Source organism: Centrocercus urophasianus, unplaced genomic scaffold (genome assembly GCF_019232065.1).
Source record: "Centrocercus urophasianus isolate 14NV4802_14NV808 unplaced genomic scaffold, USGS_Curo_1.0 seq_16, whole genome shotgun sequence".
In the NCBI taxonomy this organism is placed as follows: domain Eukaryota; kingdom Metazoa; phylum Chordata; class Aves; order Galliformes; family Phasianidae; genus Centrocercus; species Centrocercus urophasianus.
The window spans coordinates 23,284,278-23,297,397 of NW_024884711.1; the positions used below are offsets into that span (position 1 = coordinate 23,284,278).

A 13,120-nucleotide genomic window follows, 5' to 3' on the forward strand; every position below is an offset into this window, starting at 1 on the left:
AATAACTGTTACTGAAAGAGATCAAGATTTCATTGAGGGACTGTATTTTCTATGCTTCATATGGTTTAAACATATTGTAGAATATGCAGTTTGTGTTTATGTTATACTTTTCTATTGGTTTTGCTAGAGGAATGCAATGCAGAATCATCTGCCAGTAAAAATTCTCCCCCTTTCCCCCCCATAGAGGGGAGAAAGAAAAAGAGACAAATATTCTTTTTTTATTTATGCAATTTCTAAAAATGACAATGAAGAGCGTAACTTCATTTTTACATGATGTTCTTTAAATGATCTTTGTGAAATCCTGACACAGCTTAAATTGCGTGAAAATAGCAGTTCTACTAGTGCCGTTTGGAACTTTCCTGTTAGTTGTATAAAAACAAATTTTAATTCAAGGGACTATAAATTATTCTATAATGCATTGGGAAGATTTTTTAGCAATTGATTATTTGGCAATATTACGTGCCCAAGGTGTTCAGATTAAATGCAGTGTGTTATTTTCCAAAGAAGGATAGGAAATATTGGTGGAACTTGTACTGCTTTAATAACTTTGTTACTAATGCATAATGAGGAGATGCATATTAGAATACACATGCATAGATATACATGACATATTCTATATGGAAATTTATTAATATAGTTTGTTATAGTTACTTTTTAAGCATCATATTGAAGTTCTGTTATTTTGTTTCTTAATATTTTAGCAATTATCCAAGGGAATTTTATGATCAATATGCTCAAAGCCAAGAAAAATCTGTGGTTAACAAAATGCAACAGAAATACTGGAAAACAAAGCAAACCCTTATAAAAGTCACAGGAAAAAAAGAAGATGAACATGTTGTGGCTTCAGATGCAGATCTGGATGCAAAACTAGAGGTTTGTAATGTCTGAGTAATAACTATTCTCTCACAACTTCTAAGATGTTTTAATTTCCATCAAGTCTCTAAGATATGTACCTATACATACTGTATGATAATCTATATAGATTTTTATCATTGTTTTTGTACAATATCCTTTCCAATTTTGGACAAAAGTACTTAGGGAGACAATAGGAATACAGTGGCATTTTTGTAAGACAAAAATTTAATTGAAACCTGACATCTCTCATCTTATTTTCAGGTTTTGGTGGCAGGCTTTCTCTTTTCTGTTGTCAAGAGAAACAGGAGATCATCCTTTGTTTATTATCAGGAATTGGTGCATAGTGCAGTGTGCTCTCTGAGGCTTTTGTACAGATTACTGTTTGTGAGCATGAGAAAAGGCAGTTCCTGAGTCTTTAAAGAGTAACTGGGAGATGGAGTCCTAATGAGTGGCAAATACAGTCCTGCTGTCAGTACCCTCAGCTACGCTGGAAGAGAGCCAAGGTTCTACAAAGTGAAGAGCCTAAACATCTTTGGCTAAATCAAAAAAAGATAGATAATGGACTTCTGAAGTGTAATAACTGGGTTATTGTCCAGCTAAATTTCAATTGTATTGTTCTCAGAAAATCACTGAATTAGGATTTTTGGGTTTTTTAATGTGTTTATGATGAAGTACAAGAAACTTGCAACACCTAAATATTTGTACACTAACTGTGGTAGTGATAACTGACATATCTTAGAGGATTCTAGGCATGCATGTGGCTTTCATGATAGGTTTGAAGTGGGAAGTATTGTTGTGAAACAGGCTAGAGGGGCTGAAACAGTGTTTTATGAATATGGACACCTGAGTTCTTGTGGTTATTGTGTTGCAGATTCATCAGACAGGACACTTTGTTACCTCATGTGGGATTATAAATAGGTTAATTTGTTTACAAGATTAAAAAAAAAAAAAAAAAAAGTTTTAACTTAAGCAGCTTTTCAACTGCAAGTCATGCTCTCTGCTTAAAAGACAAGGTCCTAGTATACATAAGGAGGTTAATCAGGTGCCAAAGGATGACAGTTACTGCGCCAACAGTCCATTTTGCTATTATTTGCATGGTACTTGAAATAACAAAGTTGAAGTTGAAATTGCAGGTTTTAGATGAACGGAAAGGAGTGGTAATTTCTGTTTTCCTGTTCATTCTCAGAACTTAATCAAGAATGATGTTTTTTCTATACTTTCTTGGGAAACTGCTGCTTTATCATTTTGTCTAGAAAACCAGAGCTGTGACAGTAAGAAGTTTACTTTAAAATAAAAAATTTTACTGTTGGTATAATCATATGAATTTGTTCCACTTTCCTTTGTGGTATTAAAAATTTAGTATATTTATTGCCCCTTAACATGTCTCAGAGAAACTGCAGATAGGCATTTTGATAACCTCGTGTTTTGTTGGAGGGTGTTCAAAAACAAAGGTTAGTATGTCTTCATATGTATCAAAAGGTATTAACTATAAACAAATCATTAGTACTTTGGTTGAATATCAACTGTTTGGTCTGTTTCCAAAATGTTTTTTGTCTTTATTTTCCTTCTGTATGTTTTGACTGATCTGTCTATATAGTTTCAATGGATAATGTGATTGAAAAAATACACAATTAAGGCAAATATACTTTCAAAAGGGAAAGGTTACTCAATATTTAAGAAGAAAATACATATTCCTAGTATTTGAACAAAATTTAAAATAAGCTCTTTTTTTGTGTTTTAATCTTCAGTGTTTCTTGCATACGCTTAAAAATCTTTTTGTTTACTCTGTTTTAATTCCAGCTGTTCCATTCAATTCAGAGAACATGTATGGAGCTGTTGAAAGCAATAGAACTTTATCAAAAAAGGATTTGTTGTAAGTATGATCAAATACTGTTAAAATGATAAGGAGATCTGCAGTATGGAATCATCTAACAAGTGAAAAAGTGAAAATGGAAATGGGGAACTGCTGCTTTAATCCTTAGTTAAAGATAACATTCCTTGTGGTCACCTAAATGTAGATTTGCTTAATTGTTAATAAATCTCCAAGTTCATGTTAAGTTTTATATTTGATATTACAGAGATACAAAGCAACAGTTACGTGGGATAGCTTGATTTTTGAGTTTTTTTTTCTATTACATTACATGGACCATCTAAATTCAGAACTGTTTTGCATTAGAAATTCTAACTCTGTTCTGAATTCTTGTGTTTTTATCAAGATTGACTATGAAGAACATTGGTCTTATTACTAGTTTTATAATTAACTGATCCATGCTATTATGATGAATTTGATTATGCTGACTTGGCTTCAACAGGTGGACATCAATTAGTAGTCATTAGTGAGAGACAGGAACTTCATTTGGAAGTTTCAAACAGCAGGTTGTATTAAAAGACCTAAGAAGTTCTCTGCCATTAACATTTTTGACTTTCTGCTGCTGTGGTTTCTGGCCTAGAAAAGTGAATCAACTTTGGAAACACCTTTAAATTTACTTTTTTGTGGTTCAGTTTTATACATATTTTCTCCACTTTTTTCTTTTGCCTATCCAAAGAAGAGGTTGAGAGATGACAAGATGTTTCAGGATACTGAGTAAAATTGTAATGCAGACTAGTAGTGTATTGGAGTTCAGATGTATTCCACAATAGCAGGTGAAATTTCCTTGACAAAGATGTGCATGCAGCACACTCTGTCATAGTATGCTATGAGTCTGCAATATGATTGTCAGTGTTTACCAGAGTGACAAGAGAACTTCAAAATGTCTTTCAGTATATTGGAGCATTCTCCTCATTGAGCCTGAAACAAATAGGTGCTATTGAAGACAGCCACTTTGAAAGACTGTTAGATGAGGCCACCGTTAAATGTTTTTATAAGGATTTGAGATCATAAAAACTTACGGTTCCAAACTGGGAGTAGGCAACATGTCAATATATAACCATATACTTTTGTTTATCCTCTTATTTAAAAATACAAATTCAAGAGTATTATTTAAAATGTGAAAAATCCTAGAGTTCTAAAAATGGTCCTGCAAAGTAATTTGAAAATAAATGCTGTTTAACAGAAGTTACTAGATTTTTCGTAGTAAAAAAAGTCAGTAATCAAGCTTGAAAAACAAAGACCAGATTAGATACTACAGTTATGCCACTTTTGGGACCTCCATGTAATCCAACCTTGATTTTTTATTTATTTATTTATTTATTTATTTTTGTTCAAGAACTAAGTAGCATGTTTTTTTCTTTTGACTCTTGGCACTGACAAAATAGTGGTTCTTGTTAAATACAGGAAACTCATCAAATATTCTGATTCATAAATTCAGAAAGTCCATGAAATTAATTCTTCTGTGCTGCTTGGTTTTGGAGTGACTTAACCTATTTGACGTTAGGCCAATTTAAAAGCTGTTAGTAATGTTTTAAATTACATGTTTGATCACTCGTTTATTTTTCGTTAGTTCTGTCTCAGGAAGAAAATGAATTGGGGAAATTTCTTCGGTCACAGGGTTCTCAGGATAAAACGAGAGCAGGAAAAATGATGCAAGCAACTGGAAAGGCCCTCTGCTTTTCTTCTCAGCAAAGGTATGTATGTCAGAATTACCATCTGATCACATGGGATAATGGTAGTTCATTCATCATTGCTGTAATTGATTTTACCACTATAGATATGTGAGGAACAAAGTGATAAGAAATTTGTTATTGAACAAAACTGTCGAAGTACGGGTAATATTTCTGGCTTGCTGTGAGTACTTTTGCCACATCTGTTTTCTGTCCCCTGGGCCTGCCGTGTCTCTGGATCTCCAGATTCCTCCACTTATGCCTGTTCAGCTCAGCAGTTCTGAAGCTATACAGGTGCTATCTGCATGGCCTGTCTGGCAGTGGGGCAGTAAAGGAGCTGGTTCAAGTCTCTTTCCTGCTTAGCTGCAATTCTCATTATGTGGAAAAACACTGCAGCATTCCTATTCTGGGGAGGTGTCTAGGTCCTGAGAGGGGTAGGAGGTGACTTTTTCTGGACCATAGAGTCTCACACCTCAAGGAAACAAAGCCATTTCCTGCTTTAACCTTACAGAAAGAATCTCAAGGAAACATCCTGCTGACCTTATGTAGATTGGTAGGAGCAGATTAGTATAATGTGAAGGATACAGGGGGGCACAAACACGCAAACTTCTGCTTTTCTGTAGAGTTTTCGATGTCTCACTGACTGTGCTTTTTCAAAGGGTTTACAAGCAACAGTACTTGATCTTGTTGGGTTTCATTATGTGTGTAGGATTTTGTGGTTTGTTTTTTCCATATTAGTACTATGAAAGATTTAAATTTTCCATCAGTCAGAAGGGAAAGTTCAGTTTCATGACAAAGGAAAAATCAAATTCTCTACTCCTAAAGGATTTGGGGAGACTTTTAATTATCATGACACTTTCCAGCTTTTGCTGAGCAGTGCAGCTGTTTGGCTCAAAATAAAAAGTTCACCTACCAAGTACTGAGGATTTCATGTTTATCTTGGGCTACAGTTTGGTCATTAGCACATCCAGGAACAGCCCTGAGTAAGATCTTCAGAACATATGTAACGTACCTTTGAGCAAAACCCCTAAATGTTTGCTTTTTTAAGTAGCTCAACATTTTTCACAAATCACACTGTACAGTCTGTCCATGTAAAGTGAATTTTTCATTTGAATGACTGGTTAGGTATTTGTAGAATTGAAGAAGAATGTACATTATATCCAAAAAAGACCCAGTAAGAAGTTCATGTTTTATTATATCTCTTAAATGTACGTCAAGTAAGATGTCTTTCAAAATTATTTCCCATAAAAATAAAAACAGATGTTTGTCTTTCTTTTCTTCTTGAGCCATCTTCAAGCTCATCTTGGAGTGAAAATTGTTCTTACTTATTTTGAATGCCAGTAGCAATCCGGAGATCAAGTAAATGAAATTTGCTGGCTATTGGAGCTGAAATTAGAGATTCTCTTAGGCCTAGGAAGTCCCTAAGTGACAAATTAAACTAGCTCTACACTGGTGTGGAACTGATTGAACCCTTTCCAGCGAGGTGGCTGCTGGCAAGAAACAGGAAAGCAGAAGCAGCAGATGGAAACATGGCAAAAGTTGGAGTAATTCTGTCCCATTAGGAGCTGAAGTGATGGCATAGGGAAGACAACAGTGTCCCCTGCTGCCTCTCCAAAGTGTAGTATCTGAAACAAACATTTAAGAAAATCCCTAAAATCTTCCCAAAGATAAATATCCTTCAAAAGAATTGTTTGGATTCCTCAAAATAAAGAAAAATGAATCAGTTAGTTAGGCACCTGACTGATTACTTCTTTGTTTACATGTATATATGAAGATTAAAGGCTAATAGAAATGCTTTTTCTGAAGCTTGACATGACTATCTTGATGCATCTGTGGTATGTATCCAGTAATAAAAATGACTTCAGGTATATTCTTGCACTTGTTAAATGCAACTTGCTAAGAGGAAAGTTAAAAAAGTAAATAAAAGCATTTTAGCTAAATAAAATATACACATTAACCAAAGTTTCTTTTCCACTTGCATGAGTAAGTGAAGGAAACTATGAAAGGCTGCTACTTGACTAGGAGAACTGGAAACACAGTATGTATACAAAACTATCAATTTTGTGTATATTCCCAACCAATCTGTTCAAATATCTGAACACAGAGTAAAAATTGAGTGAATTCTTTTTTATTTCTGTCTTTTGATTACTAGCAAAGTATCAGTAATTATATTAATTTGTGTGCTTTTGCAGAATGACTTCCTTCCCCTCATTTCTTCATGTCTTCCCCAGATTAGCACTGCGTGCTCCTTTGACTAGGTTATATCAAGAAGTGGAGACATTCAGATATAGGGCCATATCAGACACGTGGCTGACAGTAAATCGCATGGAACAGTATCGAACTGAATACAGAGGAGCTCTGCTTTGGATGAAAGATGTGTCTCAGGAGCTGGATCCAGATCTTTATAAGCAGATGGAAAAGTTCAGGAAGGTATGACATTTCTTGTAGTTTCTTAGAATGGGATGCCTGATGAAGCAGTGAAGCATGATTTTGATTGTTCTCAGGAAGATATAACTCTGCAGTGCTAAAAAGGCCATTAAACGTAACTAATCTTTTTCCGTGTGACAGAACTCCAATTAATCTGATATGGAATACAATATCCTTCAAAGAAGAGTAGGCTGTAAGGGAAGATATGGTAGTAAGAAATAACATTTTTCAGTAGTCAATTTAACTTCATCTTAAATCTTTATAATTCATATAAAATACATGTTTTAAAGAAGGCTATCTAATTTTAAATACTTAGCTGTGGTACCTGAATGACTAATTGAAGAAGATGTCTGCTTTCATCTGGGAAAGGAAAATAGATTTTTGTACCTAAAATGGACAGAATATCAGAAATGCCAGTATCCGCTGATAAATCTTTGGGTGCAGTTAAAAGCAGGATTATTCAGAATGGATGGTGTCAGATTTAAGGGAGGAGTTCCATATACAGTTCAGCATGATTCCTGGGCAACAACTAACCATTAAAACTGTTAAGAATGCACTCTCCATAAATTGTCTTCCTTCAGTGTCTCTCAGGTTGACTATATTCCTCCCCTGCCAATCACAAGTCACAGAGGATAGCCTACAGATTTGTTGCCAAATGTGAGGATAGAATTTATTTGGGTTGATCCTGATCAGGAATGCTCAGGAGGCCCTTGCATGTGTTAGTTGAAGGACTGGAACTTTTCTTAAGACAATCCTTGTTCATTAATGGCTTGAGCAGTCATCTTTCTGTGACTGGAAATGTTTGGAGATGAAAGGTGCATAATTTGGAGTTTAAAAACTTGAGTGAGCCATCCTAATGGAAAGGAACTGGTATGTATCTAGACTGTACCATTTCTTGTAAACTGAAATGGTGACAATAGCAATTAAGAAAGGGGTGGAATAGATGAAATTCCAGCTAGCCATCTAATCTTTATTTAATATACTTCAGTTCAGGATATTCCTGTGAGTATTGTGGCACCAGGCAAGTATTTTATTATGCCTTGTGGGAAATGTTTATAATGGCAAGTTCTTACAGGTAAAATAATTGGTATGGTCTTGGCGTCAGCCAATTGCTTATGTATAATGTTTGATTTATTAGAAAAACACTTAAAAAATGGAATGTTAGAATGAATAAAGTAGTGCTGGTAATGGTCATACGAAGTTGACTTATAGCTTTCTTGAAAAACAAATGCTATGGAAGGTATAAATTATGTAAATGGCAAAGTAATTAAAATAATTTATGCTTTGACTCATGAGCTGTGCATTTAAAAAGCTGCATGTGAAATTTCAGTCCTCTTGTGTTACTGTGCTTCAAGGTCAGCAAAAATAAAGTCTTTTTAAACTTAGAAGTATTTAGGAAAATTTTCCTATTTGTACCATGTTAAATATATTGAAAAGTTTGCAAGTCTAAAATGAGTTATATTTTAGCAACAAAGCAAATCATTGATGTGTTCGATGTAGATGCTAAAATTCTGTAGCATTGCCTTGAATACCTCAAAAAATACTTAAAGAATGTCTTTGAACCTTTCTTTTCTCTGGCCGTCAACAGAAAACCTTTCAGATCACATAGTATTGTAGAGAACAAAAACCTCTATGTTTTGCAGCCAGCAAAGTAAAGAATGCTCCTGGTATCAACTTTCCTACATGTTTTAACACTTGCAGAAGTTAAACTTTTTTCGTTTTTGAAAAACATTACCGAAGCAAAATCCATAAGTATAATTTACCTAGGTAGCTGATGCTGAACAAGGCACAAGTTTGTTTTTAGTGCTTTGGAGTTGTAGTAGATAAAGATAACAGATGGTAGGTACTTCATCTCAGATAATTATAGAAGTTATTTTTATTCTCTTTTTGTTATATTCTCGCTTGCAGATCTTGATTGTACCATAGTGTGGCAGTGTAGTGCAGAGCTTTTAAGGCTTATTTTGGATCTTGCAATTTAATTCATGCTTAACTTTGTGAGAAAAATACCATAATTACAGATGTAAGATTTTTTTAGTTCTCAAATATGCCATCGTCATTGAGAAATGTTTGATCTGGAGTTTCTTATGTAGTGATACACTAGCAAGTGGTTAATGGAGCTGATCTGAGAGAGCATTTGAAAAAAAAAATTATTCAGACTTTGTGTTGTGAAAATGCTATGTGCTACTTCAGTGAGTGTCTTTAATTTTGAGTAAACAGTGCTGGTATAGAGATCTTTAATGTACCCAGTGCATCAGCACTATTTATATCACTTGATTATAGAACTGTTTTTCAGTTGCGTAGGCCTTCATAATATAAATACATCACTATGTGTACAGAGGCAGTACTTGTTTCAGGAGACCAAAGCTAAATCAATCCAGATGGGCTTTTCATACCTCAGAGTAGCTAAGGCTAAAAGATCAACAGTTGAGTCAGTATTTTCAGAGCTGATAAAATCTGAGTTAAAACATTGGTATTTTTGTAGCTCTCTTTCAAAGCAGTGAGGTACTTGAGTTTTCTACTGCTATTTCCAAGACATTGCTGTAAATACAATAGATCCAGCTATACTGCCACTTTCAAAGTGTTCGGTGTTGTTTTTCCAGCAATAACCCCCAGAACAAACTTTTTACCTTGTTACATGAAGATATTCTTGTGATTGTTACTACTTGAGTCAAACCAAGGAAACAGGTAAAGTGTTTACTTCTCCCCACAGTGTTCTATAAATGCTATGCACCTCCACTGTTTTTTTTGGGAGGTTTGTTGTTCTTTTTATTCTTCCTATAAACTAATTATAAACGACTGTTTACATGAGTGAATAGTGACAGGACAAAGGGGAATGGTCTTAAACAAAGGCAGGGGAGATCTAAATTAGGTATTAGGAGGAAGGTTTTCACTCAGGGTGTGGTGACACACTAAACAGGTTGCCCAAGGAGGCTGTGGATGCCCCATCCCTGGAGGCATTCAAGGCCAGGCTGGATGTGGCTCTGGGCAGCCTGGTCTGGTGGTTGGCAACCCTGCAAAGAGCAGGGGGTTGAAACTCGATGATCTTTGAGGTCCTTTTCATCCCAGGCCATTCTATGACTCTGTGATTTATGGATACTAAAGCACAGCTATAAATACAGTGGTCTTTCATCCCCAGTTTCACAGAATCACAGAATTGTAGGGGTTGGAAGGGACCTCCAGAGATCGCTGAGTCCAACCCCCCTGCCAAAGCAGGTTCCCTACCAGTGCTTTGCTATGCAGTACTGTGATATTTAAAGTAACTTCATTGAGATAATATTCATTCACCAAATTTACCACCATTGATTAGGATTGTGAGTTTGTTAAGTCTTGGCTGTTCTATCTGTCTGTTGACTGCACCCTGCAGTGTGAGCTCTGCTGTGATACTGTAAGATTACAGACCAAATAGCCCAATGGTGGTCCTTGAATCTCCTCACTGTAGCTCTGAAAATACAAAGAAGATTTTCCATGAGTTTTCTGCCTATAAGGAACACAGAAGAGGCTGTTTGGTTCAATTTTATTTAGCTAAGCTATTTTAGATGTTTTGATAAGAATGTTTATATCACACTGTATAAACTAGACATTACAGTATCTCCTGGAACAGATTAAAAATTAAAAAAAGTTGAAAAAATATCATACTGAACTTTAATTATATGAAAAATCGTTTAGATGGCAAGATAAATATAATACTACATTGGTAGAACAAATTAATCCTTACTGTATATATGGGTTTTTGTTTCATCCTCTTTCTGCTCTTTGCTTCCCTTTGTTCTGAGGTTCAAGCCAAAGCTGAAGTGGCTTTGTAAATGCACAGAGCTTTGTAAGTACTGGGATGCCTCAGGCAAGCTGTGGTGTAGCAGTGTACTGAGAACTGGGTATGTGGAGGCTGGGGCTCTGTCATGGTTCAGTATACCTGGAACTGTTTGCCCCAGGGGTGGAAACACAATCTGTAAACTGTTGATGGCTCAATTTCTCCTTGTTGCATAGTCCCCTCTGCTTTGCAAGGATCTCTGCTTCTGTATGAACCAAACAGTGGGAGGAAGATGAGGTTGAAACTGCAAATAAGCAATGCATGGGGTGTTTGCTGCAGAGCTTTGTGAATGCTGTGAGATTCATCCGCTTGAAATACAGTGCAAGCCCTATGGTACTGAGATAGCAGTGATATATCTCTGTTTGTAAAGCATTATATATTAGATTGGAGTACTGTCTGGAAGAGGAGTAGTTTCTTGATCAGCATGTTTGTGGGAACCATGGGGACAAGTAGTACGGAGTATACTGGGCCTCCTTGTTCAGGGAGATGAGATAGTTTGAGGTGCAGCATTACAGGGTAGAGTCTACTTTAGTGTGCTGAAGAGCTGGAATACATCCTACCATGGAAGAAAAGTGTCAGTACATTCCCACTTTCCCTAGGGATCTTAAAAATTATAAGTCCCTTAATGTCTGACTGTTACTTTGCAGTTGTGAGGAACTTGCAAGCTTGCAGCTGAACTGTGAGATGAACTGGGGGCAGTTCATCTCAAGTTCTTCATAGTAGTAGGACTCTATATATACTTGAAACAAAATGATTGTCCTTAAGTGGCATTTTAAACATAAGTCTGGCAAGAGAAAGGGAAAGCAGTAAGAAAAAGGAAAACTCAAGAAGAAGACATAACAATCATTTAGACTGTTGTTTTTATAAATATACTCATGCAGGGAGTAGCTGATCAGCACAAGTTCCCTGCTGGATGTCTTTTAGGAAAGAAGTTAAAGCTTGTATGGATGCCCGGGGAAGAATGAGAATCTAAATAAATTAATTGATCAAAAGGTCAAAAGGGAAACATCGGAATGTATATACTGTAAAGCCCTAGCAAGTCTGGATAAGATGCATCTGCCACAGCTTTACAGGAAGGTTTTGGAGGCTGTTGACACCCCTACATCTTTGTTCTTCTACTGTCTCCCTGCCTATCAGCTCAGCCTGGTATGAGAGCAGTTTGGCTTGTGTGATGCTGAAGGGGCTGTCCCATGTTACAGCATCATCTCTAGCTCTCCATATTCCAATCCTCCTTTAACACCAGAGCTGCAAACAGCCCTGCAAGACTGGAGGCACTGTGGAAATGTGCTTAAGGATTATTTTTTTAATTGTCTGTTAAACTTAAATCTCCTGAAGTGCTAAGGAAGTGCAAAAAATCTAAGGAAAGGATAAAAGACAACTAATATGGTACTGATCTTTTGAAACAAGAATGAATTTGACAGTTCACATCCTTGTAAAAATAATTTCAGTTTGTGGTAAAATAATGAAAAGAAAATCTGTAGGCATTTAGAGAGTAACAAAATGAGGAGTAGTGAACAACACAAGTTTGTAAATAGCTTTACAGAATTTTGTTATTTTGTGGTTCTATTCAAATTATGAAAGTAGTAGAAAAAATACATTGCATGTAATAAATCTGGATTGTTCAAAAGTGCTTACTGAGAAAATGAATTTAAACTTGCATTAAATAGTAAGTGCACTTAAGAGCTGAGACCGTTGGTTGAGGAACACTAAACAAACTCATAGAAAATAAAGCTAGAAAATATGTTGAAAATCAATTAGTCTGTTTTCCTACCATGACATGTGCTTTTGTAATACATTTTCCAAGTGACTTTGCTCATCTAGTAAATGAAATTCAGTTGAGGGTGATAGTCTTAAAAGTTTTGTGGATTTTGATGGTGTTCTAGTTTAATTATTTACAAGTCAACTGAAAGAAAATGTGCTGAAGTTAATTACTTCTGCAGATGATATTAAGCTGGAAAGTGTATTGTTTTTCCAAGTAGCAAAGTATACCAGCATCCCAAAGAAAAATGTCTTTTGGCATTTGCAGTCAGAGTGGTGTAATCAATTGGATGAGGCTGCTGAATCACGGCCTGAACCTATGATTGATCACCTGAGGTGAGCACTGAGTCAAGCCACAGGAGCACAGGCAATTCACCTGTGCTGCAGGAAGGGGTGGAGCCTGGCTGCACCTCTCCTAGACCCATTTAAGAGCTGACTGCCAGTGGGGAAGGATCTCTTCTGGAGATCCACTCTACTGGAGTTTCCTATGTGAGCCCAGGATAGGGTGAGTGTCTTTTTCTGCTCTAGTATGATAATTACATAAGCTAAGCTTTCAAATATACTATATCATCTGTATTTTCATTGATTGTACATCAATACTTTCAGCTGCCATAGTTACAAATAGCACTGTAAATGATTCATCTTTGGAGCCAGCTATGGTATTTACTGTTTACTTTGGTTTAAAAAAAAGAATAATGTTTTAGATAGCGGCTGTTTCTGTTTCTTTTTCAG

The 13,120-nt window shown here is 35.9% G+C and overlaps 1 protein-coding gene across 3 annotated transcripts in view; it reads left to right on the forward strand.

Annotated features, from left to right (window-relative positions):
- The window catches only part of ICA1 (islet cell autoantigen 1), a 67,920-nt gene that overhangs the window by 13,244 nt on the left and 41,556 nt on the right, over positions 1–13,120 (forward strand). For all 3 annotated transcript variants that reach the window (XM_042816995.1, XM_042816996.1, XM_042816997.1), the window contains exons 4-7: positions 702–873; positions 2,656–2,728; positions 4,296–4,419; positions 6,627–6,825. In XM_042816995.1, the coding sequence (XP_042672929.1) occupies positions 702–873; positions 2,656–2,728; positions 4,296–4,419; positions 6,627–6,825 (568 nt within the window). The remainder of the gene's footprint in view (positions 1–701; positions 874–2,655; positions 2,729–4,295; positions 4,420–6,626; positions 6,826–13,120) is intronic.